This window comes from Chiloscyllium plagiosum, unplaced genomic scaffold (assembly GCF_037043375.1).
Source record: "Chiloscyllium plagiosum isolate Xiang-an unplaced genomic scaffold, Cpla_swu_hap1 HiC_scaffold_12, whole genome shotgun sequence".
Lineage (NCBI taxonomy): Eukaryota > Metazoa > Chordata > Chondrichthyes > Orectolobiformes > Hemiscylliidae > Chiloscyllium > Chiloscyllium plagiosum.
Window position 1 is genome coordinate 14,364,914 of NW_028270150.1, and position 19,743 is coordinate 14,384,656.

General features: G+C 44.8%; 1 protein-coding gene across 3 annotated transcripts in view; it reads right to left on the minus strand.

The window, feature by feature from the left end:
* The window catches only part of ncam2a (neural cell adhesion molecule 2a), a 1,585,154-nt gene that overhangs the window by 101,721 nt on the left and 1,463,690 nt on the right, over positions 1-19,743 (minus strand). For all 3 annotated transcript variants that reach the window (XM_043701406.2, XM_087992469.1, XM_087992470.1), the window contains one exon: positions 19,284-19,464. In XM_043701406.2, coding sequence (XP_043557341.2) covers positions 19,284-19,464 — 181 coding nt within the window. The remainder of the gene's footprint in view (positions 1-19,283; positions 19,465-19,743) is intronic.

Genomic DNA, 19,743 nt, shown 5'->3' on the forward strand with positions numbered 1-19,743 from the left:
AAAGCTCACTCACTTCAATAATTTCAGTCCGAGACAAGATCTGAATCAGCAGTGTCATTTATTTTACCCTTGCAAGAGGTGCGATATCCACTGTCTACAAGGCAGGGACACACACACTGAATTCAACGAATACACAATATTTATGTAATTTGGTTCCTTTTTTTTATCCCATTGCTCCTCCCCGTTTACATCTTCCACTTCTCTAAGACCGGCACCCATTACTCCTGTTTATCTCTTGCCTTATCCGGCCTTGTCTGTGACAAAATGCTTATTTCTGGCCTCACAAGGCCATTTGACCACATCCCGCTGTGGCCCATTGTTAGGTATTATCCTTTCTTCACCATTATCTACTCCCTCCATCTGTGCTTTCCCCAACCATACTGATCCTTATGACCTTTCAACTGGGGTTTGTTCCTGTGTTTCTGTAAAAGTGGGAAACAGATGCTTATAACTACTGCTTGTGCAAGCATATCTGGCTTAACCTACATCCTCACAGCACCTTATCTATTTGTCTGTAACATCTACTACTGTTTTGCAGTCACATTTCATTCTTGCATACAATTTTAGCTAATACAAAAACAATTATGTATTTCCTCCACATAGTTTGTATTCTAGTTGACTCAGCTCTTAGTTGAAGCAATTACACACTGGTGTGAGTTCATTTACCTTGCATAAGTAATTATAATTGCAGAAGTAACACTACTTTACCTATAGCCCCACAAGATCATAGTTAATTTGATATGTACTTAGCCTTATATCTCTTATATGCTTGGATAACCAAATTCCATCCATCTCAAATTTAACACTTATCAAGCATCGATTACAGTATTTGGAAGAGAATTCCAAACTTTTTTGCACCTTTTGACTGTCAAATTGCTTGTAATATTATTTCTAGGAGGATTGCCTTGAATTGCCTTGTTCCAAATTCGCCAACCAGTGGAAATAGTTTTATTTTAGTACCCTACCTTCTCCCACAATTTCAAGATTACTGTAAGTGAAACAAGGTAGTAGTGTTGTCTTTTTCTGGTTTGTTGTATATTTCAGAGCAATGCAAAGACAATGCTAGCTTTTAGATATACACCAGACTATTTACCCTCTGTCAAAAATCTCAGCAATCACATAATGTCTGCACTTATGTTTATCCCATTTGAAAATCAGGGTATTTTAGTTTATTTTAGCTCTGGTCAATACCCAGACTTAACCAATCAAGCACACTGGTTCAAGTCAATTACCGACTAACATAATTGGACATCATTAATGCCAAGAAAGGCAAAGAAAGATAGATTTTTCAATAGTAAAGGAATTAAGGGCTATGATGAGTGGGTAGGTAAGTGGAACTGAGCCCATGTAAAGATCAGCCATGATCTTATTGAATGGAGAGCATGCTCGAGGGGCCAGATGGCCTACTCCTGCTCCTAGTTCTTATGTTTATATGTACGTGATCCCTTGTCCCTAATACCCCAGACAGACTGCAGGGTACTGTGCAGATGGATATCAACTACCCAGATACCTGTAATGTATTTCAACTTTTGAACCAACACAACTCTTAATCAGACAATAGTCCATCAGATATGATGCAAAGGGAAACAAATGTAAAAAGTTTTGATTCTGTCAATGTGCTTTAAATCTGAAGACCCTCAGAGTTTGGAAACTCAAGGAAAAGATAGAAAGACTTGCATCAAGATAGTACTTTTCACAACCAGAGGATTTCTCAAAGCACCTGGCAGCCAATGAAGCACTCTGAACTGTCACCAGTTTTGCAATGCAACCAACGTAGCAACCAAATTGGGAAGAGCATGTTCCCAAGTATACCGAACGATATGCTTATTGAGGAATAAACATTGTCTCGGGAATAATTCTCCTTCTCTTCAAAACTGCCACAGGACCTCAATGTCCATCCAAGAATGTGGTGGGGTGGAGAATGCTGTGCTTTAGTTTAACAGTTCACCCAAAAGATGGAACAGCAACCCCTCAGTATTGAACTAAAGTGTCAGTCAGGATTTGTGTACGTAAGTCCTGCTGTGGAACTTGAACCTAGAATCTCTTAAGTCTGCATGCGTGCGTCACTAATTGAATCTCAGCTGCCGAGGTTAGGAAAAGATGTGTAAATCAAATGGAAGCTAATAAGCAACTGCTCTTAATGAAGAAGATTGCAGCAAGAGGGGAACAAAAAGTGTCTGTTAGATCAGGCAGCTCAGGAAAAACTTTGTCCCATCACTGTAGCTTAACCTTTGTTGGATATTACTGACGCACAATAGCTGCCTGTGTTTACCTGCACAATAGTCACTGACCTTCAAAAAAAAAACATCCATTATATCTAGCTCTTTGAGATGGTTTATAACAAAGATGATACAGCTTTATAATGGGTTGTAATGTATCACTTTTTCATGCTACCTCTTTGATCTGATGGTTCAAGGGCATATTTCCGACTCGATCTGGGAGATGTATCTGCTAAATATAAAGACCTGTAATGTATTTTACAAAGTTATTCATCATTCTCCCATTCAACATTCAAACAGTGAGAACATCTGAAAAGTATCTTGTTGACTACAAAGCAACTTTTAACCTCCTGGGCTGATGAAAGGCAGGAAATACACTTAATCAAAGAACTGCAGATGCTGGAAATCAGAAACAAGAGCAGAAGTTTCTTGTTAAACTCAACAGATCTGGCAGCATCTGTTAAGAGAAATCAGAATGAATGTTTCAGGTCCAGTGACCCTTCTTCAGAATTGAACTTCTTTACAACTTCAGATTGACACAATTAGTTGCAGGGACTAGTATATAGGTTAGTTATAATATTAAAATGTCAAATGGTCCTCATACAGTGTGACACACTACACATGGTTTCCAACTCCAAATCAGCTATGCAAATTGTGAATAATTGCAGTCCCAACACCTGATCCCCGAGGCACACCACTAGTTGCTGATTACTAACCAGAAAAGCACTCATTTACCCCACTCTTTACTTCCTGTTGGTTCACCAATCCTCTATGTATGCTAACACATTGCCAGCAATGTCATGTATCTTTGTCTTATGCTTCAGCCTTTTGGGTGGCATCTTGTCGAAGGCCTTTTGGAAATCTAGATGCACCACATCTACTGGGTCCCTGTTGTCCACCCTGCTTGTAATGTCTTCATAGAATCCAAAAGATTAGTTAAGCATGACCTGCGCTTCATGAACCCATGGTTCATCTGCCCAATGGGTCAATTTCTATCTAGATGCCTTGCTAATTCCTCGTTGATAAGTGATTCGAGCATCTTCCCCACTACAGAAGTTAAGCTAACCGGTCTATAATTCCCCATCTTTTGTCTACCTCCTTTTTCAAACAGTGGCATCACATTTACTGTTTTCTAATCTGCTGGAACTGCCCCAGAGTCCAGTGAATTTTGGGAAATTGCCACAAGTGCCCTTGCTATTTCTCCATCATCCCTTTTAGTACCCTGGAGACTTGTCTACACTTAGATCCATTAGCTTGCTCAACACTAACTCTTCCATAATAATGATTGTTTCCAGGTCCTCACCTACCTTTGTCTCTTTGTCAATTTTGGACATGTTATTCATGTCCTCCACTGTGAAGACCGACATAGTTTTAAGCTGGTTGGAGGAAAGTATAGAGGGGATGTCAGAGGCGGGTTCTTTACATAGAGAGTTGTGAGAGAATGCGTTGCCAGCAGCAGTTGTGGAAGCAAGGTCTTTGGGGACATTTAAGAGACTACTGGACATGCATATGGTCACAGAAACTTGAGGGTGCATACATGAGGATCAGTGGTCGGCACAACATCATGGGCTGAAGGGCCTGTTCTGTGCTGTACTGTTCTATGTTCTATGTTCTAAAACACCTATTCAATGCCTTGTCCATTTCATCATATCCCATGACTATCTAAAGGACCAATGTTGTGGTTCTGTTCGCCGAGCTGGAAGTTTTTGTTGCAAATGTTTCGTCCCCTGGCTAGGCGACATCATCAGTGCTTGGGAGCCTCCTGCGAAGCGCTTCTTTGATGTTTCCTCCGGTGTTTATAGTGGTCTGTCCCTGCCGCTTCCGGTTGTCAGTTTCAGCTGTCCGCTGTAGTGGTTGGTATATTGGGTCCAGGTCGATGTGTTTGTTGATGGAGTTTGTGGATGAATGCCATGCCTCTAGGAATTCTCTGGCTGTTCTCTGTCTGGCTTGCCCTATGATAGTAGTGTTGTCCCAGTCGAATTCATGTTGCTTGTTGTCTGTGTGTGTGGCTACTAAGGATAGCTGGTCGTGTCGTTTCGTGGCTAGTTAATGTTCATGTATGCGGATTGTTAGCTGTCTTCCTGTTTGTCCTATATAGTGATTAGTGCAGTCCTTGCATGGTATTTTGTACACTACATTCGTCTTGCTCATGTTGGGTATCGGGTCCTTCGTTCTGGTGAGTTGTTGTCTGAGCGTGGCTGTTGGTTTGTGCGCCGTTATGAGTCCTAGGGGTCGCAATAGTACCCCTAGGACTCATAACGGCACACAAACCAACAGCCACGCTCAGACAACAACTCACCAGAACGAAGGACCCGATACCCAACATGAGCAAGACGAATGTAGTGTACAAAATACCATGCAAGGACTGCACTAATCACTATATAGGACAAACAGGAAGACAGCTAACAATCCGCATACATGAACATTAACTAGCCACGAAACGACACGACCAGCTATCCTTAGTAGCCACACACACAGACAACAAGCAACATGAATTCGACTGGGACAACACTACTATCATAGGGCAAGCCAGACAGAGAACAGCCAGAGAATTCCTAGAGGCATGGCATTCATCCACAAACTCCATCAACAAACACATCGACCTGGACCCAATATACCAACCACTACAGCGGACAGCTGAAACTGACAACCGGAAGCGGCAGGGACAGACCACTATAAACACCGGAGGAAACATCAAAGAAGCGCTTCGCAGGAGGCTCCCAAGCACTGATGATGTCGCCTAGCCAGGGGACGAAACGTTTGCAACAAAAACTTCCAGCTCGGCGAACAGAACCACAACAACGAGCACCCGAGCTACAAATCTTCGCACAAACTTTAAAGGACCAATGTTTACTTAAGCCACTCTTTTTTTGTTTTATGTATTTATATTGTTTTGTGGGTGGCACGGTGGCACAGTGGTTAGCACTGCTGCCTCACAGCGCCAGAGACCCGGGTTCAATTCCCGCCTCAAGTGACTCTCTGTGTGGAGTTTGCGCATTCTCCCCTGTCTGCATGGGTTTCCTCCGGGTGCTCCGGTTTTCTCTCACAATCCACAAATGTGTAGGTTAGGTGAATTGGCCATGCTAAATTGCCCGTAGTGTCAGGTGAAGGGGTAAATGTAGGGGTATAGGTCTGGGTGGGTTATGCTTCGGCGGGTCGGGGTGGACTTGTTGGGCCGAAGGGCCTGTTTCCATACTGTAAGTAATCTAATCTAATCTATATGTTTCTAAGGTCTACCTAGACGGCCTCATTTGAAGAGTCTTTTAGGAAGTCCCCCCATATTGCTGCAGCAATGGTTTCTTTTATCAACGATGGCCACACCATACTTCCATCCACCCATCACACCTGGAACTTCTATAGTCTGGAAAATTGAGCTGCCAGTCCCATCCTTCCTTCAACTATGTTTCAGTGATTATAACAATATCATTGGATAGAATATCCTTTATTGTCATGTACACTCAAATACAGAAGTGCAGGAGTAAAGTGAAAAGTTTTACAATATCGTCTCTTATGACGGTATCTTGGGTACAAGTATCAAGGTGCAAATCTTCCCATATGTTGATCATTGCTCCAAGTTCATCCACCATATCAGTCAAGTTCCTTACATTAACATAGATACAATTTAGATTAGATTCCCTACAGTGTGAAAACAGGCCCTTCAGCCCAACCAGCCCTCCATAGAGCAACCCATCCAGACCGATTTCCCTCTGACTAATGCACCTAATACTATGGCCAATTCACCTGACCGGCACATCTTTGTACTGTGGGAGGAAACCGGAGCAAACACAGGGAGAATGTGCAAACTCCACACAGACAGTGACCTGAGGCTGGAATTGAAGCTGGGACCCTGGTGCTGTGAGCAGCAGTGCTAACCACTGAGCCACCATGCCACCCTAGATCTCATGTGTGCTTTATCCATGCTCATGTCTTCTCTGTCTCCTGAACTGTCCTAGTATTCCTCTTTTATCTGATTGGACTTTGGTCTTGACTTTGTACCTTCCCTGTGCCCTATTCCCTGCCAAGTGCCTGACAACTTTTCTCTTTAAATTGTACAGTAAACCTTTTATTATCGGCATCTATGGAATGAGGAATGCGCTGAATGATCAAATGTTCCTGATAATCAAGAGATCCACATAATCAATGCAAAAACACACACCAACTCTTAGAAATGTAATACAGGGAGCATGCACACACTTGATTTACAGCATAAATCACTTAAATGATAGTGCAACTTTTCCTGAAAGATAACTTATGAGCAGAGAGCCTTCTCACTCACACCTTCAACTGACTACTCAGAGATCACAAATTGTGATATTTGAGGAGAAATTGACTCGAAATTGAATCAAATATTGGCGTTACATGTGGCCAATTGTTTGAACAACAAGTATATTTATGTTGAGGAAAACAAATTTAAAAAACTATAGTAGTTGTTCAGAATAATACAGTGAACTTTGTGGTATTTGAGGTATATAATTGTATATATAATTTTTGCCAGTTTGTCGAGAGTGACAGTTTATAAGTTCATAATGTACTGAGACCCTTTCTGTTTGTTATGTACGTTAACGACTTAGATGTGAACGTAGAAAGTATCATTGGTAAGTGTGCAGATGGCACAAAAGATGGTGGTGTTGATTGTGAGGAAGATGGTCTCAGGCTACAGTCAGATATCAATCAGCTGGTAAACTGAGCAGAGCAATGGCAGCTGGAATTTAACCCTGATAAGTGTGAGTTAATGCATTTTGGGAGGTCTAATAAGGGCAGGAGATACACAATGAATGTTAGGTCTCGAGGGATTGCTGATGAACAAAGGGACTTTGGTGTACAACTCAATCAATCCCTGAAAGTGTCAGCACAGGTAGACGGAATGGTGAAAGAGGCACTTGGAATACTTGCCTTCATTAGCTGGTGCATAGAATATAGGAACAAAGAAGTCTCACTGCAACTTCATAAAACATTGGTTAGGCCACAGATGGAAGATTGTGCGTGGTTCTGGTTGCCATGTTATCAGAAGAACACAATTGCACTGGAGATTGTACAGAGGAGATTCACCAGGATGTTGCCTGGGATAAAAAGTCTCAGGTATCAGGAGAGACTGGATAGGCTGGGTTTGTTTTCCTTTAGATTATATGAGACTGGGAGGGATGGGGGTGGGGGGGAGGGGGAAGGGGAAGGGGGTTAGCGGAGGTGGAATCTGACCGAGGTGTACACAATTATGAGAGGCATTGACAAGAGTAGATTGTGAGAATCTCTTCCCCACAGCAGATGTATCGAAGACCACAGGACCTAAGTTTAAAATGAGGAGTAAGTGGGTGAGAGGGGATATAAGGCGATGATGTTTCATTCAGAAGGTGGTAGAAATATGGAACGTGTTGCTTGCGAGGTTGCAGCATTCAAGAAGTACAATAGGTTATGGACCGAGTGAAGGTAAATGGGTTTAGTGCAATTTGGGCCTTTTTTGGTCAATGTCGACATAGTTGGCTGAAGGACCTGTTTCTATTCAAGCTGTTTAGCAATGTTATTATGTAACTCTGAAATGGGTTGGATTTCAACTCAGTTCTCCTGACTCAGAGATAGGAACACTACCACTGCACCACCAGATCCCAGGGCCTGTTACTATGCTGAATGACTCTATGACTCTGAGTAAGAATAATTTTGTCTGCAGAATAGTGTTATATAAATCGCAAAGTCACTGAGGGACAGAGAGAAAGGAAGGGAGGAGAGAGAGTGTGATTGTACAAGAGAAATAAAGAATAAAAGCAAAATACAGTGAATGCTTGATATTTAAAACAAAAACAGAGAATGCTGGAGAAACTCAGCAGGTCTGGCAACATCTGTGGAGCGACATAGAGTTAACATTATGAGTCTGGTATGACTTCTTCAAAACAGGGATGAAGAGAATGAGACAGTCACAAAGGGACGAGAAAGAAAGTGGACAAGCGAGTGAGTAAAAGATCGAAAACAAGAGAAAGACAATGAGAGGGGAGAGAACAAGAAAAGGAGTGAACAAAAGTGAGTAGGAGAGAAAGAAGGGAGATAGTGGCAGAGGGAGGATGATTGGAAAACAAGAAGAGAGGAAGAAAGAGAAATCTACCATGAAGACAGGATATGACAGAGAGAAAGAGAGAGACAGAGACACACTGAATCACAGACAGAGATAAATTATTTCCTTTTAAACCAGTCTCTGGAAATGTCAGTTTTGAGTTGGCAAGTTATGTTGCATGGATGTGTCTAATACATTTTCCAGTGATAATCTTATAGTCATTTATAGCAGCTGACACTCATTATTATTACAATATTAAACCCAGCATTGCATGGTTAACCACACGGCTTGCCTAACAGATGGTTTGCAGCTGGAACAAAGCCATTAATTGCTAGTCTAACGATTAAGAAATTGTAATGATACTAAGAGACAAATATATTTTTGCTTAATTCAAGTTCAGAAGTGTAATATGCTTCTTCCGTACTCTATTGTCAATGGGAAAGGTTCATGTCCTGTGTAAAGGAGCAGGCATGGCAATGTCACATTAGCTGGGCAAATGAATGCACACCAATACATTAAAACTGGGGGGGGGTCAAAGTTCTGGATAAATGAGAAACACAATGAGATGATTATTACCTTCATGAACATTTCACTGTAAGATGTGCTAACGTAACTCATACCCCTCAATGTAACACTCTGCTGCAACATGTCCTTACTTTTCTGTCAACCAACAATCCCAGTGGATGCTGGCTGTGGGAATTCACCACACACTGGTCGGTAGCTAAGTTTCCCTATAGCAACATCAATTCTGAAAGTTCATTATTTACAAGGAACTTTGAGGTGACTGGAGGTTATGAAAATGCAGCACAATTTTTTTTTTTGCCTTGATGAGGTCAGCAAGAATCAAGAAGGAAAAGGATATTTTTAAAAATATGACTCGATAACAGAGTGATGAACTATTCCATCAATGAAAGTCATAAGCTAATATAAGCTGAGAGCAGCTTGTGATCTGTGAGTACAGCCTGCCATGCACAAAACTTTCAGTTTTGTTCAAACATATTCTGCGTTTTCATAACAAAATGCATTAAGAGAAGAATGCATCATTTTGCCTTGTAATGAAGTTAATTTGACCTGAAAGCCATACTCTTTGACAAGATAATGCACTTTCGCCTGCTTAGAACATCCTTAAAAGCAACCATCGGGGGAGAGAAAAACAGAAAAATTAAGATTGTCTTTTATACAATGTTGCCAAACTCAAAGTGCTCACTACAAGCCACATGCTTAGAATCTGTGAAACAACTCTGTTCAAAGACTATCCATTTCTTAGGGCTTGACTTTCATGGGGCGAGATTTTGAAAGTAAATTTAAAATGCATTTTTATTTCAACATTCTATACTCTTTGCATATCGATGTCCTTTCAAGAAGATGTAGTTTGGGTCTGAAGACATAAAAGCCCTGTTGTAATTGGGAATTTTCCCAGGTTCTGGATTGACATAGTTATGGTAGGATAGACAGCTCTAAACGTTATGACCTTGCACAATGATACACGCTTATAGATTGCTGACCTGAAAGGGAGATAAAAGGGAGAGGGGTCATGGTGAGAGTGGTAAGAAGAACGATAAGAGAAAAAGGCAGTGAGAGGTAGCAACGGTGCAGAGAGGGCAAGAAAAGCACATGAACAGACAGTAACTATGAACCAAACACAGAGATTACTGGAGAAGATCAGTAGATGACTGTTATCTATGCACCTCATAATTTTAGACACTCCTATCAAGTCTCCCCTCAGCCTCCACCACTCCAGAGAAAACAACCCCGGTTTTTCTAACCTCTCCTTTCTCATTCAGGCAAAAAATTGGTGAAACGATGGAAGTAAATGATTTCACTATCAAACCAGAATTATTGTCTAAAGCCAAAATGCTGCGGTCTGGGGATCTGAAACAAACACAGAGAATGCTGGAGAAGATGACTCAGTCTAGCAGCATCCATGGATTGAGAAACACAGTTAATACTTGAGTCTGGCATGACTTTTCCTCAGAGCACTACAGTTCATGTTTTGAAGAAGTTTAAGACAGATAAATGTGAGGTGCTGCATTTTGAAAGGCAAATCAGGGCATGACTAATACACTTAATGGCAAGGTCCTGGGGTATGTTGCTGAATAAAGAGACCATGGAGTGCAGGTTCCTCATGCCTTGAAAGTGGTCGCAGGTAGACAGGATAGTGAAGAAGGCATTTGGTATGCTTCCTTTTATTTGTCAGGGCGTTGAGCATAGGAGTTTGGAGGTCATGTTGTGGCTGTATAGGACATTGGTTCGGCCATTTTTGGAATACTGCATGCATATCTGGTCTCCCTGCTATAGGAAGGATGTTGTGAAACTTGAAAGAGTTCTGAAAAGATTTACAAGGACGTTGCCAGGGTTGGAGGGTTTGAGCTACAGGGAGAGGCTGAATAGGCTAGGGCTATTTTCCCTGGAGCGTTAGAGGCTGAGGGGTGACTTCGTAGAGGTTTATAAAATCATGAAGGGCATGGATAGGGTAAATAGATAAGGTCTTTTCCCCTGGGTGGTGGAGTCCAAAACTAAGGCGCATAGGTTTAAGGTGAGAAGAAAAAATTTAAAAGGGACCGAAGGGCCACCTTTTTCCCTCAGAGGCAGTGCGTGTATTGAATGAGCCTGCCAGAGGAAGTTGTGTAGGCTAGTACAACGACTCCCTTTTCTTCCTGTCTGGGAGCAGCGGGAGACAGAGCGGACGTGATGTTGGAGACCAGGAGGTTGCCGGGAATGTAAGTGAACAGTAGAAATACTTACCTTGGAAGCCCGCAGCCTTTTTCCTGTCTGGGAGCAGCGGGAGGCAGATGATGTTGGGACCAGGAGGTTGCCGGGAAGGTAAGGACTGAGTATATATTTGGACAGTGGCTAAACCCAAGATAATACATGTGTAGTATCTCCCTCCTGCCCCTCCTCCTCTATCCAGAAGAAAAGGACTCTGTAAGGTAAGGATTTTTCTTTTCTTAGATATATATTTAAGTGCATTGTTTGGTATTAGTTAGTTGAGTTAAAGCTAAAGCTAAAGCTTACAATCGCAGGGGACCTCAGACTCATGGCATGTGCTTTTGCTTGATGGGGGAGCTCAGAGACATGGCTGACATCCCTGACTCTTACATTGCAGGAAATGTGTCCAGCTGCAGCTCTTGTTTGACTGGGAGGCTACATTCCATGCAGGGTCTGACTGACGGCTCTGGAGCTACGGATGGACTCACTGTGGAGCATCCGCAATGTTGAGGAGATCGTGGCTAGCACGATTAGTGGATTGGTCCCACTACAGATTAGAATTGCTGAGGGAGACAGTGAATGGGTGACCAAAAGACATAGAAAGAGTAAGAAGACAGTGCAGGTGTCCCCTGCGGTCATCTCCCTCCAAAACAGGTATACTGTTTTGGATACTGTTGGGGGAGATGGCTCACCAGGGGAGGGCAGCAGTAGTCAGGTTCATGGCACCATGGCAGGCACTGCTGTTCTGCAGGGTGGGAAAAAGACTCATAGGGCAATAGTCATAGGGGATTCTATTATAAAGGAAGTAGATAGGCGACTCTGTGGATGAAAACGGGACCCTGGATGGCACGCAGCCTCCCAGGTGCTCGGGTCAGGGATGTCACTGATCGGCTGCAGAATATTCTAAAAGGGGAGGGTGAACAGCCAGTTGTCTTGGTGCATACAGGCACCAACGGCATAAGGAGAAAGTGAGATGAGGTCCTGAAAGAAGAATTCAGGGAGCTAGGAGAGAAGTTAAAGAGGAGGACCTTAAAGGTAGTGATCTCAGGATTACTACCAGTGCCACGTGCTAGCCAGCGTAGAAATGAAAGAATAGGCAGGATGAACACGTGGCTTGAGGGATTGTGTAGGAGGGAGGAGTTCAGATTCGTGAGACATTGGGACTAGTTCTGAGGAAGGTGGGACTATTACAAATTGGATGGTCTATACCTGAGCCAGACTGGAACTAATGTCCTTGGGGGAGTTTTTGCTACTGCTGTTTGGGGAGGGTGGTTTAAACTAATGTTCTACCCACCTCCATAACCAGCGCTCCTCAAACATTCCAGAAGATTCCCCTGGCCTCGGAAACGCCATTAGCCATGTGGCTGATGCAGCTACCACCCCCACGCTGATTGATGATGTCACTTCCGCCCCCATCATGGCCACTCCCACAGCCACTTCCGGCCCTCACATCATCGCCGATGCCACACGCTCAGTGACTTCCGCCACCCCTACTGCCATGTCTTCCACCACCTCCGCCCCCACCAGCGCCACTCACCTGCATTCTGCTGACACGCCCCCCACAGACCCCACTGTCACTATCCCCAACCCCCAGAACCCCGAGGGGAACACTACCCCTACTCATGACTCCCACCATCAGACCCACTCCAGGTACTGGCTCCGACCCCACTCCCAGCTCTACACCCACACCAGCTCCCAGCTCCCAGCCCTGCCGAGTTTTCACCATCCCCCTAGACCTCCCCCTCACTGAGGACGAACGATCAGTCCTTAGCAAAGGACTCACCTTTGTCCCCCTCCGTCCACACATCAATGAATTTAATACACGCCGTGACATCGAACAATTCTTCCGTCGCCTCCGCCTCCGAGCTTACTTTCACAATCAGGACTCCCGCCCACCTTCCGAGGACCCCTTCGCCCACCTCCAACACACTACATCCACCTGGACACCCCGCGCTGGCCTATTACCTGCCCTCGACCTCTTCATTTCCAACTGCCACCGGGACATTAACCGCCTCAACCTGTCAACCCCCCTCCCCCACTCCAACCTCTCATCCTCACAACGCGCAGCCCTCCAATCCCTCTGCTCCAATCCTGACCTCACCATCAAGCCAGCGGACAAAGGGGGCGCAGTGGTAGTCTGGCGCACTGACCTCTACATCGCTGAAGCCAAACGCCAACTCGAGGACACCTCTTCCTACCGCCCCCTTGACCATGACCCCACCCCCCATCACCAAACCATCATCTCCCAGACCATACACAACCTCATCACCTCAGGAGATCTCCCACCCACAGCTTCCAACCTCATAGTCCGGGAACCCCGCACTGCCCGGTTCTACCTCCTTCCCAAGATCCACAAGCCTGACCACCCTGGCCGACCCATTGTCTCAGCATGCTTCTGCCCCACTGAACTCATCTCTACCTACCTCGACACTGTCCTATCCCCCCTAGTCCAGGAACTCCCCACATACGTTCGAGACACCACCCACGCCCTCCACCTCCTCCAAGACTTCCGTTTCCCCGGCCCCCAACGCCTCATCTTCACCATGGATATCCAATCCCTCTACACCTCCATCCGCCATGACCAGGGCCTCCAAGCCCTCCGTTTTTTCCTCTCCAGACGTTCCCAACAGTACCCCTCCACCGACACTCTCATTCGTTTGGCCGAACTGGTCCTCACCCTTAACAATTTCTCCTTTGAATCCTCCCACTTCCTCCAGACCAAAGGGGTAGCCATGGGCACACGTATGGGCCCCAGCTATGCCTGTCTCTTTGTTGGCTACGTAGAGCAGTTGATCTTCCGTAATTACACCGGCACCACTCCCCACCTCTTCCTCCGCTACATTGATGACTGCATTGGCGCCACCTCGTGCTCCCGCGAGGAGGTTGAGCAATTCATCAACTTCACCAACACATTCCACCCTGACCTTAAATTTACCTGGACCATCTCTGACACCTCCCTCCCCTTCCTGGACCTCTCCATCTCCATCAGTGACGACCGACTTGACACTGACATTTTCTACAAACCCACCGATTCCCACAGCTACCTGGATTACTCCTCTTCCCACCCTACCTCTTGCAAAAATGCCATCCCGTATTCCCAATTCCTCTGCCTCCGCCGTATCTGCTCCCAGGAGGAGCGGTTCCACCATAGAACACACCAGATGGCCTCCTTCTTTAGAGACCTTCTTTAGAGACCGCAATTTCCCTTCCCACGTGGTTAAAGATGCCCTCCAACGCATCTTGTCCACATCCCGCACCTCCGCCCTCAGACCCAACCCCTCCAACCGCAACAAGGACAGAACGCCCCTGGTGCTCACCTTCCACCCTACCAACCTTCGCATAAACCAAATCATCCGCCGACATTTCCGCCACCTCCAAACAGACCCCACCACCAGGGATATATTTCCCTCCCCACCCCTCTCCGCCTTCTGCAAAGACCATTCCCTCCGTGACTACATGGTCAGGTCCACGCCCCCCTACGACCCACCCTCCCATCCTGGCACTTTCCCCTGCCACCGCAGGAACTGTAAAACCTGCGCCCACACCTCCTTCCTCACCTCCATCCAAGGCCCTAAAGGAGCCTTCCATATCCATCAAAGTTTTACCTGCACATCCACTAATATCATCTATTGTATCCGTTGCTCCCGATGCGGTCTCCTCTACATTGGGGAGACTGGGCGCCTCCTAGCAGAGCGCTTTAGGGAACATCTCAGAGACACCCGCATCAATCAACCAAATCGCCCAGTGGCTCAACATTTCAACTCCCCCTCCCACTCTGCCGAGGATATGGAGGTGCTGGGCCTCCTCCACCGCCGCTCCCTCACCACCAGACGCCTGGAGGAAGAACGCCTCATCTTCCGCCTCGGAACACTTCAACCCCAGGGCATCAATGTGGATTTCAACAGTTTCCTCATTTCCCCTTCCCCCACCTCATCCTAGTTTCTAACCTCCAGTAACTCGACCTGTCCGGACTTGTCCGACCTGCCCATCTCCTTTTCCACCTATCCACTCCACCCTCTCTTCCCTGACCTATCACCTTCATCTCCTTCCCCACCTACCTATTGTACTCTATGCTACTCTCTCCCCACCCCCACCCTCCTCTAGCTTATCTCTCCATGCTTCAGGCTCTCTGCCTTTATTCCTGATGAAGGGCTTTTGCCCGAAACGTCGATTTTGCCTGTCCTCGGATGCTGCCTGAATTGCTGTGCTCTTCCAGCACCACTAATCCAGAATCTGGTTTCCAGCATCTGCAGTCATTGTTTTTACCTAATGTGACAGGGGGCTGGGAACCAGAAGAGAAGACTAGTCGACAATGAGGTGGAAACTAGAGACTGTAAGGCACAGGATTATGCACTCAGCAATACCAAGGGGAAGAGTAGGCAGAGAGGAGATGAATGCAAAGGAACTGGTGGCCTGAAGTGCATATGCTTAAATGCCAGGAGTATAGTGGATAAGGCAGATGAACTTAGGGCTTGGATTGGTGCCTGGGAGTATGATGTTATTGTGATCACAGAGACCTGGTTGAAGGAAGGGTATGATTGACAACTAAATGTTCCAGGGTATAGATGCTTCAGACAGGACAGCGAGGGAAGTTAAAGGAGGAGAGGAGTTGCATTGCTAGTCAGGGTTGATATCATGACTGCTAAAGGAGGGCACTATGAAGGTCTTGAGCAGTGAGACATTATGGATAGAACTGAGAAATAAGAAGGGTGCAGTTACATTGTTTAGGCTGTACTACAGACCTCCCAACAGTGAGTGTGAGGTCAAAGAATAAATAGGTAAACAGATTATGGAAAGATGCAGAGGTAACAAGGTGGTGGTGATGGGAGATTTTAATTTTCCCAACATTGACTGGGATGAACTTAGTGTCAGAGGTCTGGATGGGGCAGAATTTGTAAGGAGCATTCTAGAGCAGTATATCAATAGTCCAACTAGGGAAGGGGCCATATTGGACCTGGTGCTGGGGAATGAGCCAGGCCGGGTGGTAGAAGTTGCACTGGGGGATTTCTTTGAGAATAGTGACCAGAATTCTATAAGTTTTAGAACATTCACAAACAAAAGTGAGAGTGGTCCTAAGGGAAGAGTGCTAAACTAGACCAAGGCCAATTGGATCAAAATTAGGAATGAGCTGGGAAATGTGGATTGGACACAGCTATTTGAAGGAAAGTCTGCATTTGATATGTGGGAGGCTTTCAAAGATAGGTTGAAGATAGGGCAGGATAGGCATGTCCTTTTGAAAACAAGGGGCCTTGGCAAGATTCATGGACCGTGGGTGACAGGAGAAATTGTGCTACTAGCCAAGAGGAAAAGGGAAGCGTGCATAAGGTCCGGGCAGCTAAGACAGAACGGGCCTTGGAAGAATATCAGGAGAGTAGGACCAATCTTAAACGAGGAATCAAGTGGGCTAAAAGGGGTCATGAAATAGCTTAAGTGAGCAGAATTAAGGAGGTTCCCAAGGCTTTCTATTCATATACAAGAAGCAGGAGGGTAACTAGAGAAAGGGTTGGTCCACTAAAGGATAAGGAAGGAAGGTTGTGTATCAAACCTGAGAAAATGGGTGAGATTCTGAATGATTACTTTGCATCAGTGTTCCCTGAGGAGAGGGACATGGTGGATGTTGAGATTAGAGATGCAAGTTTGTTTACTCTGGATCAAGTTGACATAAGGAGGGAGGATGTTTTGGGTAGGTTAAAGGATATTAAGGTGGACAAAATCCCCAGAACTGGGTGGGATTTATCCCACATTGCTGAGGGAGGCAAGAGAGGAAATAGCTGGGGCCCTGACAGATATCTTTGTAGCATCCTTGAACACAGGTGAACTGGAGAATTGTTAATGTTGTCCCCCTGTTCAAGAAGGATAGTAGGGATATTCCAGGTAACCACAGACCAGTGAGCCTGATGCCAGTGGTTGGAAAGTTGCTGGAAAAGGTACTGTGGGATCAGATCTATTTATATTGGAAGACAATGGGCTTATCAGTGATAGGCAACATGGTTTTGTGCAGGGGAGATTGTGCCTTACCAACTTAATAGAGTTCTTTGAGGAAGTGACCAAGTTGGTAGATGAAGGAAGGGTTGTTGATGTCATATACACGGACTTTAGTAAGGTGTTTGATAAGGTTCCCCATGGTAAACTAATAGAGAAAGTGAAGTCACATGGTGTGCAGGGTGTTCTAGCTAGGTGGATAAAGAACTGGTTGAACAACAGGAGACAGAGAGTAATAGTTGAAGGGAGTTTCTTGAAATGGAGAAACACCAGTGGTGTTCCACAGGGGTCAGTGCTGGAAGAGGGCATTGGTGGTTTGCAGATAACATGAAGACTGGTGGAGTAGCAGAAAGCAAAGGGAACTATCAAATAATATAGAAGAATATAGACAGACTGGAGAGTTGGGCAGAGAAGTGGCAGATTGAGTTCAATCGGTAAATGTGACATGATGCATTTTGGAAGACCTAATTCTAGAGTGAACTATACTGTAAATCGAAGAACCTTAGGAAAAGTTGATGAGCAGAGAGATCTGGGAGTTCAGGTCCATTGTACCCTGAAGGTGGCTGCACAGGTGGATAGAGTGGTCAAGAAGGCATATGGTATGCTTGCCTTCATCAGACGGTGTATTGAGTATAAGAGCCGGCAGAGGATGTTAAAGTTGCACAAAACATTGCTTCGGCTGCATTTAGAATACTGTGTACAGTTCTGGTTGCCACATTACCAAAAGGATGTGGATGTTTTGGAGAGGATGCAGAGAAGGTTTACGAGGATGTTGCCTGGTATGGAAGATGCTATGAAGAAAGGTTGAGTAAGTCAAGATTGTTTTCATTAGAAAAAACGTTTTCTCTGGAACAACAGAGGTTGAGAGGAGACTTGGTAGAAGTCTATAAAATTATGAGATGCCTAGATGGCAGTCAGAATCTTTTTTCCACAGTTAAAATGTCTAATACTAGAGGGCATGCATTGAATGTGAGAGGAGAAAGTTCATAGGATATGTGAGGAGCAAATCTTTTACACAGAGAGTGGTAGGCATCTGGAACACACTGCTAGGGGTGATCGTGGAAGCAGATACATTTGGGGTGTTTGAGGGACTTTTAGACAATCACATGAGCATGCATGGAATGGAGGGATATGGACCAAGGGCAGGCAGAAGGGATTAGTTCAGTTTAGTGTCATGTTCGGCACAACATCATGGGTCGAAGGGCCTGTTCCTTTGCTGTACTGTTATATCTTGGATGTAGGTTTGCTCACTGAGCTGCAAGGTTCATTTCCAGACATTTCGTTGCCTTACTAGGTAACATCTTCTGTGGACCCCAGGCAAAGCAATGCTGAAAATTCCTGCTTTCTGTTTATATGTTTTTTCTCAGGGAGTGGTAGATGGGGTCTAACTCTAACACATCACATTAGATCCCATCTACCATCCCCTGGGAAAAGGAACAGAAAATGACATCACCAATCCGAAGAAACCTAAACATATAAATAGAAAGCATGAATTTTCAGCATTGCTTCGCCTGAGGCCCACTGAAGATGTTACCTAGTAAGGTAACGAAACGTCTGGAAATGAACCTTGCAGCTCAGCGAGCAAACCTGCACCCAAAACCTCAACCTGAGCTACAAATCTTCTCAAAACTTGTACTGTTGTACGTTCTGCATTCCAATGCACTCCTATCCCATCCACCCACACCCCCAAACATGCTGATGCTCTTAAAAGTATGCAACAACAAACTTGAATTTGGAAAGCAGCTTTAATGCAGTGAAAATATTCCAAGGCATTTCACAGGAAAGTTGTGAAACTCGATGTGATCCCAGGAAGTGTAATGAAATCTGAGGAGACGGCTTGGCCAAAGAGGCAGTTTTCAGTAAGCATCTGAAATGGGAGATTGAAATCAAGGGGTGTAGGAGTTTATTGGAAGGAAGGGAATTCTAGACACAGCACACAGAAAGCTGAAGGCATGGCTAACAATAGAGAAACAGTGACAATTTAAGAATCCTCAAGAGGCCAGAGTGAAAGCAGCACTGATATCTGAGAGAGTTTAAAGTTGTAGGGGAAATCACAGAGAAATGAGACCATGGGGGAATTAAAGAGAAGAATGAGAATTTTAACGTCACGTCAGAAAGACCAATCCTTGTGGGGACAAGTGAGACAATGTGACATTCCCTTGCTTATCTGAAGTATGTACATTCATCCATGCAAATTAATTCTTCCTCCAAATCTATGCATGTGGCCTGTCCAAGTTTGTGGCACCTGCTTATGGGGATAGTACTTAATGTACACCACGTCTTATTCAGCTATGTCAATCCCATTGGACATTCAACCAGAAGATGTGACTTACTGGCGATGGTGTTGGGCTTTGGTGGCATGGTGAACTCATAGATGGTTGGCTCGGAGGAACCCAACTTGTTAACAGCTGTGATCTTTACTTCATACCGCATGTCCCACTGAAGTCTTTCAAGGATGATGGAATCTTTGCTTCCCTGTGCTATCTGCTGCATCCATTCCTCTTCCTTGTCTTTCTGTAGGTGAATGAGAAATATTTGTAAGTGTTGCATATCAAGCAAGTAATCTATTTGCTTTCAGTGAAGTTATTTCATTTACAGCTTTATATATGTCCATGGTTAAAGTGCTACACATTCAGTGCACAGTACTATGCCACTGAGAAACAGGCCATTTGGCCTAACTAGTCTATGATGTACATTTATGCTCCATATTAACCTCGTCCAATCCCTCTTTATCTAACACTGACAGTGGATCTTTTTCTTTCATGAGTGTTTATTTAATTTCCATTTAAATCT